Source organism: Aythya fuligula, chromosome 1 (genome assembly GCF_009819795.1).
Source record: "Aythya fuligula isolate bAytFul2 chromosome 1, bAytFul2.pri, whole genome shotgun sequence".
In the NCBI taxonomy this organism is placed as follows: Eukaryota; Metazoa; Chordata; class Aves; order Anseriformes; family Anatidae; genus Aythya; species Aythya fuligula.
In genome coordinates, this window is record NC_045559.1 from 77,426,596 (window position 1) to 77,446,598 (window position 20,003).

Here is a 20,003-nt window from a genome sequence, read left to right on the forward strand (position 1 = left end):
TCTGTAACCATTCTCATGGCTATCTGTGGCCTTTCCTCAATGAAGTCGGTGCAGATGGTACAACCTCATAGTCAACACACTATTTATACACTGCACAGAAGCCCCTGCTCTTTCAGATATGTCTGGTCTCCTTCCACCCTCCCACCCCATACTCAGGAAAGAACTTTTCCATTCAAAGGCACAAGGTAGGTCATAGCACTGGCCATTAAGTTAATGTAAACTCTAAATGAAATGCTGTGATTCTATGTAATATTCAAAAAAATGCTGAGGCAAAGAATTTGTTTCCCAGCAGACCCTTACGGCATGTTCCAGGCAAGAAGAGAAGATTAATTCACAGTCCTATCATGCTCATGTATGTGACAGTGTGGCTGTGCTTGCATCCATATTTTCATTCCAGTATGGAGGTTGTCATAAATTTTTGTTGTAGGTGATGTCCATTCAAGCTTAAACACTGAGGTGTCTTTGAAGACTATGCTTTCAAACAATTGAAATTAATTTCTACAACAGGATAGGCAAGTGTAAATGAAAACACAGTGCTATTACTGTGCATTTGGGAATAAGGCTCAGTGAGTTCATGCAACACCAACTGGTCTACAGACTCCTGGAACTCTAGTTGTAAATATACATGCTGGATACCTATGGAGAATACAGTGAAAATCACACCTTCCAGTCAGGAAGCTGACTCTACCCCAAAAAGATGGGAACTGAAAATCTTACTTAAAGTTGTTCTGTGGCTTCTCAGGGATGAGATGCTTGGCCTTAGTCCACAGAGCACAAATTGCATCATCACTGACTGGACATACAGTCCCAAAAAGAAACTGATTCTCCAGAGATGTTTCCTGTATGTCTGGGCTGAACTTGCTGGCCACACACAATACAGAGAAAGCCTGTACTCTTGTTTGTTCGCATTGTACCCTGCGCTACAGGTAAATAAAGAATGACATGATAAGACATGCTCCATCCAAAAGCTTTCAGAAATTCCACATTTAACGTCTTACCTTTCAAATAATGGCATGTCTACTTTTCACAAGATTTCAGAAAAAAAAAATACTTTGCTGATAACCCTGCTTTTTGCTCTAAAAATGGTGGGGTAAGGAGTGGTGTAAATGATCCCCAGGCTGTTAAAACTACAATGTTCATTATACCCATATTGAAAGGGTTAACATGATGATGTGTCTATTGTAACTGTGATAAGAAGACCATATGTCAGACAAAGGCTCTCATTTGGGAAGAGCTAAATATGTTAACTATGATGGGATATTGTTAAAATTTACCTATAATGTAGACAAAAACTATGAGTTCTTTACTTCAATTTTGCTAGCAAGAAAAAGCAAATGGAGCAGAAAACAGGAAGATTAAAAAGTATACATATCCAAAGAAACTGGAGAAAAGAAAACAAAACGGAAAATTTTGGCCATTTTCCCAGGCCTTACCTTCTGGCTCATTTTTGATGAGCTCTTCCATTTTTCTTTGCTTAAGGGTGTCTACAACATCCGCTAGGCTCCCTTTGCGCCTTTCAGGGGTTCCCAGGGCTGTGCTGGACAATGACTCTCCACTCTGACGCCCACCTTCTTCTGCCTTCAAGGGTGAGGTAGATGAGTTGTGCGGGGCAAATGAAGACATCACTTTATTGCCATCAACTTCCTGAAAGAAGAGAAAAATGAGCTGAAACCTTTCTTTTCTTAAAGAAGTTAAAAAAAAAGATGGAAAGAAAGAAAAATCCTTTGTTCTTTGAGTTCATTGCTGTTTGTTCTTCTGTTGAAACCTTTAAAAAGACATGCAATGCTTCAAAAACACCCAGAACAAAGGCTATCCATAAAGCATAAACCAAGATTACAGGCTGAAGTGAAGAAAGATCAGCTTGTAAGAGAGAAACATAAAATACAGTTTTTCCCTAATTGAGAAGAAGTGTTGTACTCATAGGTTTCCTAATAACAATGATATTGATTACCTTTAATTGTTTGCTCTTTTACAGCTTTCTTTGGAAAAATATCTTCAATTTTTACAAGGACTATTAATTTCCTGACTTTATAAAGTACTTAATGCCATGATGGCTAGTTGCTATAAGAAATGAAATAGTAATCAAATATAAATGCCCTTTGTCATATGATTTATTTTAACACACAGTTCAAGCAGTTCTTCCATCTCTAAGGGATGAAGCAATAGTTTTCAATCTTCTAATTCTCTTTCTATTCCCCTCTTCTATCTTATACCTTCATTTCTTGCAGAGACAGTATTTTTCACAAAGGTGGTCCTAATGACTTTCATTGGCAGCACAGTGACAAAACTCTATGACTTCCTGGAATATACACACAACCCTCCTCACGTGAGAGTCCACAGAGGTCTACTCATTAATTTTAATGGAAACCAGAAATGGTTCCAGCATCTTCAAACTCGCCTTCATTAATGTGAGAACCTTCTCCTCCACGCCTCCTCCAACATAAAGCAATATTCTCGGCACATATTCCTTTCTCCTTTTATCTCTGATATCTTTCCGTACAAATCTCTGAAACATTTTTTTTTTTTTTCTCTGCTAATGTATACCATCTATACCTTGCAAAACTTAGGCCAAAGACTCCAAAAAATGAGTACATGCATTGCATAATATACCATGGCAAACATTAACAATTTTTATCAGATTCTCCAGACTTTTTTTTTTTTTTTTTCTGATTATACTGTTCCATAGCATTTTTGTATTCCAGATGTTTAATTAATATTATTTCTACAAAAGCCACTGGACCATCTTCTGATCTAAGTTACAGACTTGGTTGAAAAAATCTTACTGATTTTTAAAGTGTTTTTATTTTATGAAAGGGAGACAGGATCCATTTTTAGTGATTTTTTGGTAACACCTTTATCTTTTGTTCTTGAATAATTTTTAAGGTTTTCCTAAACCCCGACTCTTCAGCAAAAAAAAATATCTTTTCCTCAGTAGAAAATTAATTGCTAGAAGTTATCTCAACGAAATTCGAATAAAGCAACATGGAAGATATGAAGTAAAGAATGTATTTGTTTTCACAGATTACTTCATTTTGGCAAAAAGACTACTGTTGGTTAAGAAAACTTTTAGTGCAAACAATTTTGAGCAGCTTGAATGTGTTTTACTAGTGAATAAATTCCCTAACAGAATCGGATTTAACTGAGATTACAATGTGGGCCATCATATGCCCCAAAAGCCAAACCCAGTGATGTTAATGAGAGACTTTCTACTGACGTCAATGAGCTTTTGACCAGGACCTGAAAACATTTCCAACTTTAGTCAACAGACATACTCCTTTATTTTCTTGAAACTTCCTCCATTTTTATTGTGCACTTGGAAAATTACTAGTTATTAATGTTCAATTTCAAAAGTCAGTGGAGTTGAATGCATTTTTTTCCACATGTACAGACCTGGGAAAACTAAGTTTTTAATGCTGATCTAGATGAACTAGGTAATGAACTTCAGCATCAGTTCAGATTTTAGCGAACATTCAAACCTATTGTCACCAAGTGGTAATTTTTTTTCCTACAGACAATGCCAAGAGGAAATATCCTGAAAGCTGCTTTCTTGTTCATACTTCAAAAACAGATAAGCCAAATGCCATCCTTAGTTCTTAAACCTACCTATACCATTAATTATTTATAGAAACAATATTTTTCCAAATTTTATCAGGCACTAGTTTCTTGTTTTTATTCCAAAATGGACCCCAAAGACACTCACTTATGTTTTTGTGTATGTCACATTTTGGACACAAACACAAAGGACTTGCAACAGCTGCCTAGGAATCACCAGGAATCATCACTGTCTCCACATGCATTTTTTTGTGCAGGCAAGTGTTTTTACACCTACAAATATATTCTGTGTGTATAACAAGATTGTTATAAGAAAAGAAATGTAAGTACACAAGGATTGGAGGGATATGTAAGGTAATACAAGGTAATTTTTGAACTCTCGAATTGCTTGACATTGAAAGGGAACCCACAATATTTCTAGTATCCCTGATTTTTTTCTGCCTCCAATTCTGGGGAAAAGAAAGTATGATGGGGAAAGGCAGCAGAGTAGTCTATGAGAAAAAGCATAATGACGGGGCTCTGAACACTCAAGTCCTTGTTCTTGTAGGTTCTCTGTAACCATGGGAAAAGTCACCTTTGTGTCTGCATTTCAGTTTTCTACCTGTAAAATAGGCACTAAAGAAGTAATTTCTTACATTGTAAAGGTTTTGAAATGAAAAAATCATTAAAAAGAGAGAGATGCCCTGATACCACAGTTCTGGCTAAAAGTATTTACATAGTACCACAGCTAAGAAGACTGTAGCTGGACAAGAAAAGGGAATGCTCTACACAGCTTTTTAAAGATAAATCATATAGTCTACTACACATCTAAGCAGTCATCCCCCAAACAAATTTTTTCTCTAGACTGCTCTTGTTATGTGTGCATGTATGCGGTGTTTGCGTATCACATACATGGGCTATTTATACACTTGCGGGATTTAACATACACTCCACTTAATCAAAACACATATACAGTAGCGGAACAGCTGCAATCACATCTCAGTGGGCTAAATTATGGTACACCAGTGAATTATTCATTCAAAAAGATCTGTAGCAATCACACATTCATTGCGTGATTTGCAGTCTAAGAGGAATCGTCTCCTTTCTGTACCAGCGGATGAGTGCACACATCAGCTAGTGGCATTGATGAGAGTTCAACATGTATACTCTAGCAGATCAGCTCGAGAATATGCCTTCCCCACTTGTCCATGGTCCTTTTATTGTCATTCAGAACAACCACCTGAAATGCTCAGTTATTATCTTGGCTTTCACTTTACTTACTTCTGGTTTATTTTGATCTTTCTTATGTCATTATTGAGGAAAACGAAAAAGAAATTTCAGTGGTTCTGGAGTTTAACAATATAAAAAGAAAATACAAGATATTTCCAAATAAAACTTACTCATGTCAATGATTATAAAAAATTAAAAAACTTTTAGCAAACTCCTCTAAAAGTAAGTACATGAGTTTAACCATCCCCCTGAAAACACTCGGAGAAAGCTTTTAATGGCAAGAAAGATATCCCAGCAACAGCCTAACATTTAACCCCTGAGAAGGAAGGTCCCCCTAACATCTAACATGTGAGATTTAGCAGGTTCCCTCTCTGAAAGGACAAATTTGCATGACTTTTTTTTTTTTTTTTTCAGCTACCTGAGAGAAAAGCAACAACACCCTAACAAATGGTAACTAATGACATTTCAAAGTGAGGTCTATCAAGCCCCATGAAGTCCTCTATCTCAGTCACCAAAAGAGAGGAAAAACTGACACACTCTTCCCAAAGAAGAGTCTTCTTCAGCTGCATAGCCGTTTCACCTGTTCAAGTGTGATTACACTCCAGCCTCTGGCACTGTTAATCCTGGTAACAGTTTTATGCAGTTAGCAGCTGCGCCATGGATGGGGCTCTACCATTTGTTTGCACTGCAAATCGCCCTGCTAATGGGTGCTGGCACATTTCATCAAACTCTGTGCTGGGATTGTACTCACCCACACCTGATGCTGTTGCTTCTTGCTTTTCCCACTTCAGAATGGGAGACAAGACCTAGACAGATCCTGCTGACTGAAACACCCTGGGACCTTCTGTCCCCCACAGCAACAACAAGAAAAAGGACTGGACCACGTTTCGTGTCTTCTGCTTCTGTCTCAAGCTAGAATCCACAGGACAACTTGTTTAGCTACAATAAAGTTGCTGCTGTATCGCCAAGCAGCTTTCCATCTATGGAGGAAATACCTCTTCCAAGGTTTAATGATAAAACAGGCTTCTGCCCTTTCAGGATGAGGTCAATAATCTTCCTTTGTTAATCTTGGGCAAGCTTTACTTAATCTAGCCCCCTTGTCACCTTTGTGATTGACAGGAAAAGTCATGTTACTGGACAATGGACTTATCCTCACTGAGCAATAGCTTTTTTAAAAGATTACACAATGTTACCCTTGCTCTCATAAAAAGTGCAAACATTTTGCTGTTAAAAGAACCTATTCATTCCAACTGTATCTTTCAGCTTTTCTCTCTTCCTTTGCAGGGTCCAAGCAAGACCTATTTCAGCTCTAAAAAGGGACAGCAAAATGCCTAATGAGAAGAAACAGGTTGTTCTTAGTGAGATTTCCAAAATATCACTTAGTGCTCTAAATAGATTTCAGCTTCTCCTTCCTCATCTAACCATGTACTTTATTGCTGTCTGCAATCGCACTCAGACAAAATGTGTTTCTGTGATACTAAATTTTTGTCCCAAACCAACCACTAATCGAAGTAAAGAAAACTCTAAACTAAGTCTGAAACTGTTAATTACCACCATATGGAATGCAAGAAGGCAGCATCTGCAGAAAACAAATAAATAAATAAATAAAATAAAATAAATAAATAAATATATACATATATATAAGAAACAGGCTTTTGGCTTTGCAGACGAAAACACCTGGAATAAAATACTTAAGTCTTTAAAACAAGCACTGATATTGTCTGATTTTAAAGAGCTTGTGATCCTAAAAGCTACCTAACGGGTTCTTTTTTTCAAAGTTGGAATTTTGCACATTCTTTGCTCGTTTATAATGTGTAAAGAAGACACGAAAGCAATTTTTTTTTTCTCTGCTTTTTACATTACACATTGAGGCCTATCTGTTTTATAATCTCCATAGTGACCAGGAAGCTGCTAACAGTGAGACATGAGACATAATCAAAAAACAGAATACTTCACACTTCTATAGACAAATGTCTTAAGCAGTACTAACTATTGTTTGCTATTTATTTTTATTTATTTTGCCTAATAGATATTCTTTCCCTAAAAGCTTATGTCAAAGATTCAGCAATATAACTACTTCAAGGGAAAATCTGAAAGCTATAAAAACACTCCTAGTGCCCACAGAAGGTCCACCAGCAATTAAGAGAAAAACGAGACATGACATTTCCAGTATTTTTTAAGGTTTAAAAGAAACAACACACATACAATATTCACAAAGCAAGAATGATCTTTTATTTTTCCTTACCCTTCCATTTAGGATCTTGCCTTAATTAATGTAATTAACTTTAGGGGCATAAGTACCATCAACTTTCAATGGGAATCATATCTTTAAATCACTCAAGTGATTTTGAAATTTGTCTCCTTCTGTATTCTATGTCATAGAGGCTGTACTGCAGATAGTACCATAATCTTATATAGCTTGTGGTGGTTGTGAACCTAGCACCTTCAGTAAGATGAAATACATGTTCCTCAAGGCATCCCAGTGGATACTGTGCTTTTTACATTGTAAAATGTCTTTGCTTCTACCTTACATTTAAATCCATCTCTTGTCTATATGTTTCCTTCATGGAACAAAGTTGTTCATCAGCGATATAAAGGAATGATCCCAAGAAGATTTAAAAGAAACAGTGGAGAATACAGAGAATAAAAGGAAGACAGTATGTAAAAGGCACTGAGATTTAAAAACAAAAACAAAACAACAACAACAAAAAAAAACGGAAGGAGATAAATATACCATTAGGAACTAAGAACTGACAAGAACACATAATCCGAGGAGAGATAAAAGAGATGTTGAAAGGTGTCACGTAATCAAACCTAGAAAGATGTACATCCTCAGGCTCTGGTTCTGCAATCAGAGCCATGCAAACTGACAGCTATTCTTACACAGTTGTGTTTTGTTTTTTTTTTTTTCCCTAGGATTGAGGTTATAATGATGAGGAGGATCTGAAATGTAATGGAGAATGAAGAGTTGATGAATAGGGCTGAAGAGTCAGCTGAAGAGGTCATCATGGCAGAGAAGAAAGAATTTTACCTGAATTAGGTAGACTAAACACACCAAGTAGAGATGTACATTTTTTCTTTATACTATGATTATGCTATGGTCAAATGAAATAAACTCAAGTCAGATTTTGTTTTGGCTTTGATGATATGATGCATTTGAGAATCCACATTCCATATGGAAGTATTACCAATTATCAGATTTACAGACTCCATCTAGCCTGACTCCATCCAACATTTAAAATGTTAATACTTTGCTTGGTGCTACACTTTTTTATTTTTTGTTTTTATTTTTATTTTTTGGCAATCATTACTACCTCTTGTCTTCCAGGTTGTATTTATTTGATGTCAAGTTCTGTATCTAATTAACCACCTCTACTTGATGAGACAGAAGATATACCGGCAGAGGTTTAAATGAGAAGACTAACAGGTATTTCCAGTGTTTGACATCTATGAACCCGGTTGAAAATGATTTGAAGCTCAAAAAGAAGACCATCTGCTCTACAAACTCTGCTACATAAGATACCTTCCTTTTTCCTACCTTTTTCATCCTTATGTAAAAGAGGCAATAATAGATATTTCCTGAGGCTTAGAGTATTCTATATAATTCAGCTGAATTATATAAATCAATTTATATAATTCAGGTAAAAAGCCTATAGATTGGACAAAAGCCCCATAGCAGTTGTATTTTCATTTTTTTGATGTAATAAACACTCAGCCATTATATCACTCTGTGGTGCACTACAGACCAATCAAGTGAACCTGGAAATTGGGAACTCTCTCCTATATCAAGTGCCAACCCACAATAGCTGACAGCAATGCTGAAAGACTTTGATTTTTTACCAAATACCATGATACTCAGACAGCAGTCATAACTGTATGAGCAAGAGAAAATTTCAGGTGTTTCCAAGGTTTGGAGATGAGTTAGAAACTGCTAGCTGCATTTACAAGAAGGAATAACTTTTAATTCATTTTATATTGATTTCTAACTTTACCCTCTGTGATATACAGAATATAAGAGTAGATTTTTCAAGGACTTAAAGTATCCAAAGACAGAAGGTGCCTAGTAGAATTTTTGAAAACGCGCAACGTATGCTCACTTAATTCCCACTGATTTCATTACAGCTCCCTGGAAAGTAGTTGGAACCAGCACAGTGTGACTGGCTGACCCTCTGCACATCTTCAACATACCATTATCAGGCTATCTACAGTACAGAGCACAATCTGATAACCAATGCTTTAAAGACAAACATTTCTTCTCCTCTTGCTAATCTTCATTCCAGCCCATCCCAAATCATACAACAAAAGTTTAGTATTTTTTTTACTGCTTATCCCACCATTACTACTAAATTTATTGCAAATCAAAGAACTGTATGCAAACTGTTTATGTTTGAAGTTAAAAAAAAAAAAAAAAAAAGGAAAATGTCGTGAGAAATTTTAGAGCCTTGTTATATTGGATGTCTAACAGTTTGCTTATTTATTTATTTATTTTGTGCTACAGATTTTAGTTTTATTTTTAGCCCATCTCTTTATCCCATTTCTTTCAATGAAGTGTGCCCTTCACAACACAAAAAGTTTGCAAATCTTTAGTAAAATAGTAACAAATATTTTGTATTGGGTAAACATGGCTAGTGACATAATTCCTGACACAGATCCTCAGACCAGATCTCTCCTACCAATTCTTTCTCCGGCAAAACTCATTTTAAGAATGTAACATAGGATTACATCTATTTGCTCTCAAAATACTTAACAAACAGAAGTGGCATTTTGAGAACTCCTAATATGTTAGCTCTAACCTGCAAAAACAAAGAACATGTTGTACTATGACAGCCTTGCTATCTTCTTGCTAGTAATCTTTATGCTTAAAAATAATAAATAAAACTCTGCAAAAGCACTTTTAAGACTTTATGATCTCTTCCCTGGGGGACTAAAGATCACCCTTAAGACCTTGCTAAACAAAAAATAAGACTACTTATCAAAACAGCTTGGTAGAGACTTCAGCATACATGAAATCCTTCTAATAGTTTGAAAATCATGTGCTATAAATTAATTATCTTTGTAAAAAGACATGCTTACTACCCACATAAAACTCCATTTTTCTAAGTACTATGAAATCTACATCCAGTGTCAAAAACAATTGCATTGCCTCTTTCTTCCTATGAAACAAACCCACTGTCTGTGCTAACTCCCATTCAAAAAATTTGAGAGGACTGTCTGAACAGCAGTTATTAATAAAATTAAAAAGAATGCCATAGGCCCGCAATGACTAACGGGCTGTCCCCAGCTATTCGGCTTTCATACTACGATTCACCACAGTCTTCAGAGGACAAATGTATGTAAGATCATCTCATCTGTTCTCTGGTAGCCCATGGAGAATACCAAGGTGAAATACCAATGAGGTATTTCACCTCATTCCTCTGCATGAGTAGCTGAGAGGACAAGGAAGCAAAGTACTCACAAACCCCACATGATTTGGTCAAAATTTCATCCTTTGTATTGTGGGCAATTTGGAGGATCTCTTGTGTAGAGAGAACCTCCCTCCAAGCTGGGGAATAAAAGAAAAGAAAATATTCTGCACCCTTAAGGGCCTGTGTTCATGTTCATACACCTTATTCTCCTAAGGCAGTGCAATTCTGCAGCACACGTGAAGCAGGTATATAACAATGATCCACTCTTAGCCCTCTGGTGTGCTCCCAGCTATTTCATTTGGGCTAAAATGTCTCAAACAGACTGAGACTTCCCATTCCCACTATGAATATTGTACACTGTAAAAAAAACACCTTCACTGTTCTGAAACACTGCCTCATGTTTGCTTCCTTTCACCCCAAATTCTTCTTACACAGCTTCTTTCAGTACTGTGGACTGTTCCTCTTCCACGTTAGAGCTTGCACCATCTGCATCATTTAGTACAGTTATCGTATATTTACTTTGCTATTACTGGCCCATATTTAGCCTTTCCTCTTTCAGTCTTCCCTTGCAAATCAGCTCCCACAATTCTTTAATCATTTGTTGCTTGCATCTGAAATCCCTCCAGTTTGCTGACTTCTCTAAACGCAGCCAGAAACGAATGCAATGTGCAATCTTAGCACAGTTATGAGGAGGAGAAAATTACCTTGTTACCGCCTTTTTTTCTGCCTTGTTGCATTACAAGCTCATATCTAATTTTTTAACACACCTAAATCTTTTTTCAGCATTACTTTTTTCCAAGTTCCTCACTCCCATTGATTATCTGTGTTTGGGATTACTTCAGCCAGCTATATCAGCTTGTAATTTTACATTTGATTATTTGCTGCCATGCAGTCTCCCCTTGATTCCTCTGATATTATGGCTTTATTCTCTTTGCTGCACCACTTGAAACTTCAGTGAGTGTACTAAAACTCACTTGTTCAAACTTCTAGAATAGGGTATCTACTTCTCAATCTTTCTAAAAATATTGTTATGGGAACTCACTGTGTACATATACTGTGTATACTATGCCCAAACCTAGAAAGTTTACAGCAGGCAAAGGACTACCACAAGTGTATTCCCTTTGGTCCATGTTTTTTCCAGCTACCTCAGAATAATGCAAGAGACAGATGTTGCTACAGAGCAAAGAAGCTAAGCGTAAGTAAAAAGTTACTATAATGAAGGACACCTGTGCAGAATATGTTGTCCTAGGAACCTTTTCCTCATTTCTACTCAAGAAATTCTTCTGAAGATCTCTGTGATTGTGGCTTTTCAAAGAAGATACCTGTCTTTCTGACATTCAGTAAATCTGCCTCTTTCTAGTAGCTAAATCAAAGCATATGGTAAAACATCATCCTACCCACCTCTCAACAACTCTGTGTGTTACTGTTTTCTCTTTTTATAGTTACTTTATCTGTTTTTAATTAATGAAACAACACGTACATCCAGGCTAATTGGAAGATTCAGATGAGATACACGAACCACCCTATGAAGGGAATCCTCACACTGCACACATACTTATGGACTGAATTCCATGCTCCTTCCAGAAGATTTTATACTTTTCAAGATCTTAATCCATCCATTTAGTATCAGGAATCTTGCATGTATCCTACAAGAAGGGCAGGCATGTGACTAAATCCACTAAATGTTTAAAATAATTATGTTCTGCTTTACATATAAGGTTTTTTATGTTTAATATTGTTTATGTTTTTCATGAGCCTTCATGTTTCCCATCTATTTATTTATTTCTACTGTGTATTTGTTCTCTTGCCTCTCAAAGGATTACCACTAGACTTACAGGATGATAGCTATCAAAATATTCTTTTCCTACATGGACATTATAATCACTTTCTTTTTCTGAAAGCAATCTTCTAGAATTGATCATATTGTCGAAAGGCCAGAAAAAAAATGTTAAAATCAAATAGCTACTTGAGAAGTAGCCCCATTGTCTCCACTGGAGTTAACTGTAGCATAAGATACCCCATGCAGAATATGACTTTTTCAAAATGAATTCTATTGGTTTAGAAATATGTTTGCCTTGTTCATTTATTTTTGAAATGCTTATCACCCTGCACTCAGGACTTATAGATCTGCTTTTATACAAGTTCTCCATTCTCTTACCTGCTTTTTATAGACCAATTACTTTCTGTCTACTGCTTCCTCTCTTACACTTCATGTTAAGTAATGCCTACACAAACAATAATTTATAGGCTGTTCCAGGGAATAACCATTTTCATTCTTTTCAACAATTATTAAAAGACCTATTTTCTCTCCTGAATTTATTTCACCTGTTCTTCTCTTTATGTCCTATATAACTTGATTCTCTTTCTATCAACTACTGTTCCACAATTTTAGTGAAACTGAATTTGGAATTCTGATATAAACCAAAGCAGTTTTCTCAGCTTTGGAAGAAAGATTACATGGCAAATAAATAATAATTAAAAAATAATAATAAAATCATATATTCTGTGTTGTTAACACAAAATAAATACATTTTCAGTCATTTCCACAGACGATGTTTACAGAGTAGGAAACAATCTTATTTTGATCCTATGCACTTGCAACAGAAGATGGTGTTTGATCAGAGAATGCCACATGTATCGCATAATTAATAAAAATTAAAATGACAAATGTCAATCCATAGAGCATTGATGCATAAATGTAATATTTGTTAGAGCTACTTCAAAAACTGTTGCTTAATTCCCACAAAATCCCTTTATATATTTACATATAGTACAAATTAGGAAATGACATGAACTGACTCGCCAGGTTTCAAAACAAGGTAACAGCAGAGCACTTTCAGCATCCAAGGGTTCTTGGGTACCAACTCTCTGTTTGCTCTTTTGAGTCTCAATGTACCCCAAACGGCAACATTATTTCCTGCTCAGGGGAGTAGCATCATGTCATTTCAGCATTTAAGATCCATTCTGGAGCTCAATCAAGCAGACTTTAAGCAAGATTTAAAATGCACACAGACAGACCCCACGCCCAGGAGCTAGTTTACACTGTGGTTGAGTGATGCAAGAAAAACAATGAACTCTAATTCATGACAGATTCACAGTTCTCACTCTGCAGATCAGTTATTTTTTCTTCTGTTCCTATAAACTGTAGTCAGTAGCAAACATTGCCTACTATGAAGAGACTTTGTGATAAGATGATATGAAGAGATGTTGTGACACTCCTCATTAAAAATTACACAGTAACCAAACTGTACAGAAATGCTATTTTTCTTCCCCTTTCTCATCACTTACCTAAATTATTCTGAGTAATAAAAATGAATTTTATTAGCTTTAAGGCAGTTCATTCTCATTCTCTTCTGCTTGTTTTTTTGTTTGTTTTTTGTTTGTTTGTTTGTTTTAAAACACCATTTCCTTGCAGTTGATTAGGTCTACTGTACATTTTCTTTACCAATCAACCTTGTCCACTGTTACGTGTCATGTTCACAAACAAACAAAATAACCTAAAGAATATCTCCTCCTCTACAGTCATACCCAACTACCCATCATCAGCAGGGAATGAATAACTTTTGCTGGAATTAGCCTTTCTTCTCCAAGCTCCTCTTTGAATCACTGATTTCTGAGTATTCCCTGTAGTTTTCAGTCATGATGAAGTGATGCTGGAAAACCCACAGAATTGCTCAACCCAAATAAGAAAGACAATTTTCTCCACTTTCGCTGGAAAGAATGTAAGTCTCCTTTGTGATGGGGAAGTATTGGTTGACTAACAGAGCATGTTTTTGCAAAATCTGTCTTTTTTTGATCTTAAATTTATCAAGAATGAGTCCCAGGATGCAATCCAGCCAGGTATCGCCGTGCCTACCAGCACTGTTAGGGTACAGAACGTTTCTAACAAAAAGTTCTCTGCAATCCATTCATTATATTTAGCAATATCAAACAGGGAAAGATAATTAAAAAGCTCCTATTGAGCACCTAGAGACCTCAAGCACAGAGGGGGTGGTGGTGAACACAGAGTATTTGGTTATAAGAGTCACACTTCATCATTTTATATATATATATATATGTATAATTTATAATATAAATATAACATAATTTACAGTACATTTTACTGTATTTATAGTTGTACATATATAGAGAGTTGTACATATTTATATAAAGCTCATCTCAGTATGTTTTGTATAATATTTCTGTTATTAAAACACTATACAGTGCCTCATAACTTGAGAATCAAAGACACTTTTGGCACTTTGAAGAGTGTAGTAGCAAAATATGTCAATGATACTACACTGCAACATCAGATATATCTGACCATGGACTGCTTTCTTGAGCACTTCATGTAGTACATCATAGCCATGCTCATGGCTATTAATTGCAATAGCTGTAATGTGACAGCTTTTTTTTCTTTCATCAGTATCGTGTTAATTGGCATGTGTTCATGTCATTTTTAAAAGCAGAAAATACTTTCTTCCCTCTATCTAGGCCTTACATTAAAGTTAAAAACTTTGGAAGGAGCATGAACATAGTTTCTCAGCTGTCCCATCTTTCAATGTGGTTTTATACAGCTTTATTGTGACATCAGTTTGCCTTGATTGTTTTAGAATCAGAGTCATAAAATAAGGAAGTCCCTACAGTGGATGTTCAAATTCACCTCAAGATTATACAAATAAAGATAATGTTATCACATAAGGAGTCATTAATGTAAAAAGATTAGATGTTATGTAAATCAGAGGTATTCTGATCAACCAAAATATCATCTTCAAAGGAGAAAATCAGGGATTAGGAAGGTCCATGGAACAGAACAGGGGATGCACAGTTATATCTTGTAGAAATTCAATGACCACACTGAGAATTTCTGAGGATTGTCTCAACAACATTCTTTTGTAAATATTCTTCTACTAAAACATTAATCATCAGCCTGATTCTCCTGATTTCAGCACATGTTTATTATCTAAAGAAGCCAGCCAGAATACTGACTGATTAGCAAGAGTTTCAGAAGATCACCATCAGCAAACTGCTTTTACTTCCACGGGTTATTTTCAGCAAACATGGGATCACTTGTTCAGAAGACTAAGCAGTCAAGAAGCCTCACTTCCAGAACACATTTTGTTTTAAACTTTTGTGTATGAGTTTATTATTATTATTATTATTTAATCATAGCTATTATTCACTTCAATGAAAAGTGTATTCCAATTTTTTCTTCCTTGGAACTATCAGAATTAAGCTCGGTACCAGAGAGGTCAGTTTCTGCATAGAGTAAACTTAATAAAACTTGGCCAGAATTAGCTGTGAAAAATTCTCAAAAGAAATAGTAGTTTGCATTGGGTTTTACTCTTTCACATAAGCACTGCTGCAATCTCTGCTGCAATCTTTTACAGCAGTGCATGGAGATACCCTTGAAAATAAACCAGAAAATAGATAGCAACTTTGTAAATTCCTAGCCATCCTTGTGAGGGCAAGGGTTGTATTAATTTTAGATTGGCACAGATTAGTAGAATTTTACATGGAAACATGTTCTGCTTCTGTAACACATGAACCTCCAACAATATACCGGATAAGCAGTACAGTAGCAAATGTCATAGTTATTCAATGTATGTGCTCCTCATGTATTTTCTGAGTCATGTCTTCCTGCTTTATTGACTAAATTTTTTTTTGCTGCCATTAGCACTAAAGAGTCAATACAGCTACAAAAGAAGGAACTGGACTCTGCTTTGCAGACATATCATCAACAAAACAGTTAAGTGCCATTTGCAAAACGTTTATTACTAGGGATGACGTGAGGCAAAAAGGACACTGCTTTATTTTCAAACTCCAGGTTAAGTTAACATTATAGGCAATTAATAAAAATATCATATTTTTATGCAACTAAATTTGACCCCTAAAGCCACAGCAAGACAGAAAACGTGGGACCCTTTAATGTCATTTTTAGAGTCATTTATCTGACTATAACCACGCTTTAAAGCGTTAAGGTCATCTGGTCATAAAGCATGAGCTACACTTCTGACTAGCATGCACCACATTTGACTTGAGAGTACATAAGGGACTGACACTCCATTAACCTTCACAAGTAGAATTATTTATCAAAACAGTTCAAAAGATTACCCGACAGAGGACTGATAAATCTGGAAGTGAAAAACGAAACTGTAAGAGCATAAACTGATCCTTTGCCGTGAGGAAGAGCTATTTTCCTACCACAATTCCTGGGGCAAGTCCTCCAGTCAGTTTTCTAACACAGATATTCATTTTAAAGGACTGTCTTTCAATTCAAGTTGTTTTTGCTCCTTTTTTTTTTTTTTTTTTAATTTCCATCTTCTTTCTTGGAAATAATATATGCTAATATCCTCTATTTATAGGCAACTTCAAAGACTTCTCTCAGAAAGACACACAAAAAATTCATAATGGGCTAAAGTTGCGCCAGGGGAGGTTTAGGTTGGATGTTAGGAAGAACTTCTTTACTGAAAGGGTTATTAGACATTGGAACGGGCTGCCCAGGGAAGTGGTCGAGTCACCATCCCTGAAGGTCTTTAAAAGACGTTTAGATGTAGAGCTTAGAGATACGGTTTAGTGGAGGACTTGTTAGTGTTAGATCAGAGGTTGGACTCGATGATCTTGAGGTCTCTTCCAACCTAGAAATTCTGTGATTCTGTGTGATTCTGTGATAAGAGTTCTGACATGTTTGGTCATACATGCTATTTTGTGCTTTTAGCTTCAGCATTAAGTCTGTTCAAGATAGTCCAATTTGGTGAGCTGACTGTAAAAGCCCTACTACCACATAAATTTGTTTAATTACAGAACCTATGGTGGCTTATAGCCATGAGGTCTTCAAATTTTGTTAATTCTGTAAAGTTTCTATAATATCCTTATGTTGTGAAATTTTATCTGATTGAAGCATGAGATTGAGTTGTTCATCATCAGCTTTTTTTTTTTCCCCCCTCCCCCACTGTAACCTAGACTGACTAACCTCTCTCAGATGCACAGATGGGAAGAACTTGCCAACTATTCACCACTGGAGTTGTAGTTACCACAGCAGAGACACAGAAAAGCAGTGGTGGGGCAACAAATGAACTATCTTCCTAGTCTTTGCTCTCCCTTTAGATCAGTACTTACTTCATGGGTTTGTAAAATGCAAAAAGTTCCATGAGCACAAACAACTATGATTTCCAGATGGCTCATCCATATACATTCTTTCTGGTGGTCACAAGAGAAAAACTCAAAACGTAAAAATGGAGAGACAGAAGAGAAAGAATAACCTTAAGGGGAACGTGTCTCTTATCAAGCAGCCCAAAACACAGTGGAAAGAGAACTGTTGATTGATCTTAAAGCCAGATTCTACTAAGTGTCTTCTAAGAAAGTGGGAAGATTGACTTGATAATTCCTTTTAGTAGAGGATTTATTAAATCCATAAAATATAGAAAAGCATAACCCTCATTATAGCAGTTACCTTCTTATTTCAGCTTATACAAACAATGAATTCCTTAAAGATCATAAAAGGAAATGGATTTTGATTTTTAAATCTGTTGCACGCTTAATCTTGTACATATGAAAACAATTATGTTCAGAGGACTGAGTACTTTTCAAATGTGACTCAGATAATTGTTATCATGAGGTCTGATGTTTATTTTTTCCCCACTGACTTCCAGATCAAATGGCTTAAATTTAAAAGATTTCCTCCCTGCCAAATCCTGGTCTTGAAAACTCACTCTAGGACATGAGACTCAACATTCCTTCTTCCTCCCTATACAAAAAGCACCTGTACTCAGCCTTTGCTGGCAGTTCTCTGATATGCAAGAGGCACTATGATCCATTATGCTATTCCATGGCCATGCAGTCGTAACTCTGCGAATCTATAAAGCCCCCAAATTTGGTTTCCACCAGTGAACTAAGCAAAAGACAGTGACACACAAAGCCTTCCTTCCATTAGAAAATTTAACCACAGCTGAGTAGACAGGGCAGTACCAGAGAGGATTTAACTGCAAGTTAATTGAACAAAACTACTTGGCAACATTTATGAAGCAGTGACTAAGCCACCTTGAGTCTCCTTTTACTTGGAATTAGACTTTTCCAATAGCATCTCAGGTACACCTGCTGCAGGCATTATTGCCATTAGCGAAAAATTTTCTGTTAAGGAGACATAGCTGTTAAAGTGTGAACGCCTCCACTACCACTAGTGTCATAGAAGCAACAAAATAGTAGAAGCTTTAAATAAAAATACAGTAGAGATGACCTCCACACACCAGAAGAAAAGCTTCAGAAAAGGGAATGTGATTTTAGTCTTCAAATACAAGATATTTGCTGAAAAGAGGAACACATTTATTCTTGCCACGGTAGCTGGGACAATAATTAATGAGCTAAAACTGAAGCAGAAAAAATGAGTTAAGTATTAGAAATAACTTCCTAATAGTAAAGATAGCAATACCCTGGACAGATAGCCTAGTAGGTTGCAACTCTCCTACACTGAGTAACTTTAGGAAGTTAGACTATTATCTGACAGAAATGACATCGGTAGGGTTGGTCCCTGGATGGAAACTGGGACTGGATGTCCTCTTGCAGTCCTTCTCAACCCTACAACTCCATAAAGTGCAGGGCTCATATACATCGAGAAACAGACTCACTCGCTCAGTAGGGACTGTATAGATCTGTTAGGGACTTATTCACTAAGCTGGATCAAGGTTTGTCAGTTATGCTTTCCTTTGGATTTTTTCTTTTTTTTTTTTTCTTTTTTCTTTTTTTCGAATAAATCAATAGGCTTGGGCCATTTTCCAAAGATGTGATTTGGTAAGTTTCAAGCCAAACCTCTCAAGCTTTACTCATGAGATAAGTGCTAAACAATGAGCCAGATTCATCAAAGCTTTATAGACTTACTTAAAAGAAAAAGAAACTGATTCAGCCAACTCATTTAAAGCCAAATCAGGCAGTTGAAAATCTATTCCTGAGATTTGGAAAATCTGTCTTTTAAAAAAATATATTTTAAAAACATGTTTCAAGAGGCCCTCATCTGCAGGATACTTCAGGGGCCTTAGGCGACTCTGTCAATATTTTTTTTTTCCCTTCTGATCAAGAGCAGCATATTTCTCATGTCTATAGGATATAGTTAAAATCTCTCTCTACATATAGCATATATTTCTATACATAAAGGTAACATAAGGATTCAAAAAATATCTTGCATTTTCTTTCAAAGGTTTGATAATTAAACCAGTGTTTTTGCTTTTTGAACAGATTAATAATGAATTTGTTTATTTACTAAAAGGAAAAAAAAAATCAGTGGTAGGAGTGGACAACAATGTACTGTGTTAATGCATAAAAATAAAAACAGTTCCCTGCTCTCAAGCAGGTTTATGAGCCCTAGCACATAAAATCTACAGTACAGCTTAGTACTGCTCCTTAGAGTACTTCCTAGGGGGAGGTTAAATCCCATGTCTATTCATCTCTTGGTATCTCAGTCAATAAGGATAACAACAGGGGTAAATAAACCAGCTTTTGTGTATACCCTACAAAAACCATACTGGAAGCACCAAAGTGTTTCAGACAAGGCATCAGATAATTTTGATTATGTGAGGGGAGGGCATGAGCTTGGTGTTATCTAACCTAGATGGGCCATTGCATGGACTGTGAATGTGGGGAAGCACATACCACCTAGCTCTGCACAAAGATGTAGTTTCTAGCATCCCATATCTACACTGCTGAGCTGGAGAAAACCTAAGCTGAAAATGTTGTGCTGGGAATAGTGCTGGGAATCTGTGCAGAAGCAGAGAAGATGCCTCCATCCCCCTCCTCCCATACATCTGCTGAGTACACTAGTAAATTCAACTTTAAGATGGTGGAAGTTGGCGGTACTACATAATGCGG

General features: G+C 36.2%; 1 protein-coding gene across 7 annotated transcripts in view; it reads right to left on the minus strand.

Annotated features, from left to right (window-relative positions):
* SOX5 (SRY-box transcription factor 5) overlaps positions 1-20,003 on the minus strand; it is a 289,165-nt gene that overhangs the window by 217,007 nt on the left and 52,155 nt on the right. For all 7 annotated transcript variants that reach the window (XM_032204884.1, XM_032204875.1, XM_032204867.1 and 4 more), the window contains exon 3: positions 1,434-1,644. In XM_032204884.1, coding sequence (XP_032060775.1) covers positions 1,434-1,644 — 211 coding nt within the window. The remainder of the gene's footprint in view (positions 1-1,433; positions 1,645-20,003) is intronic.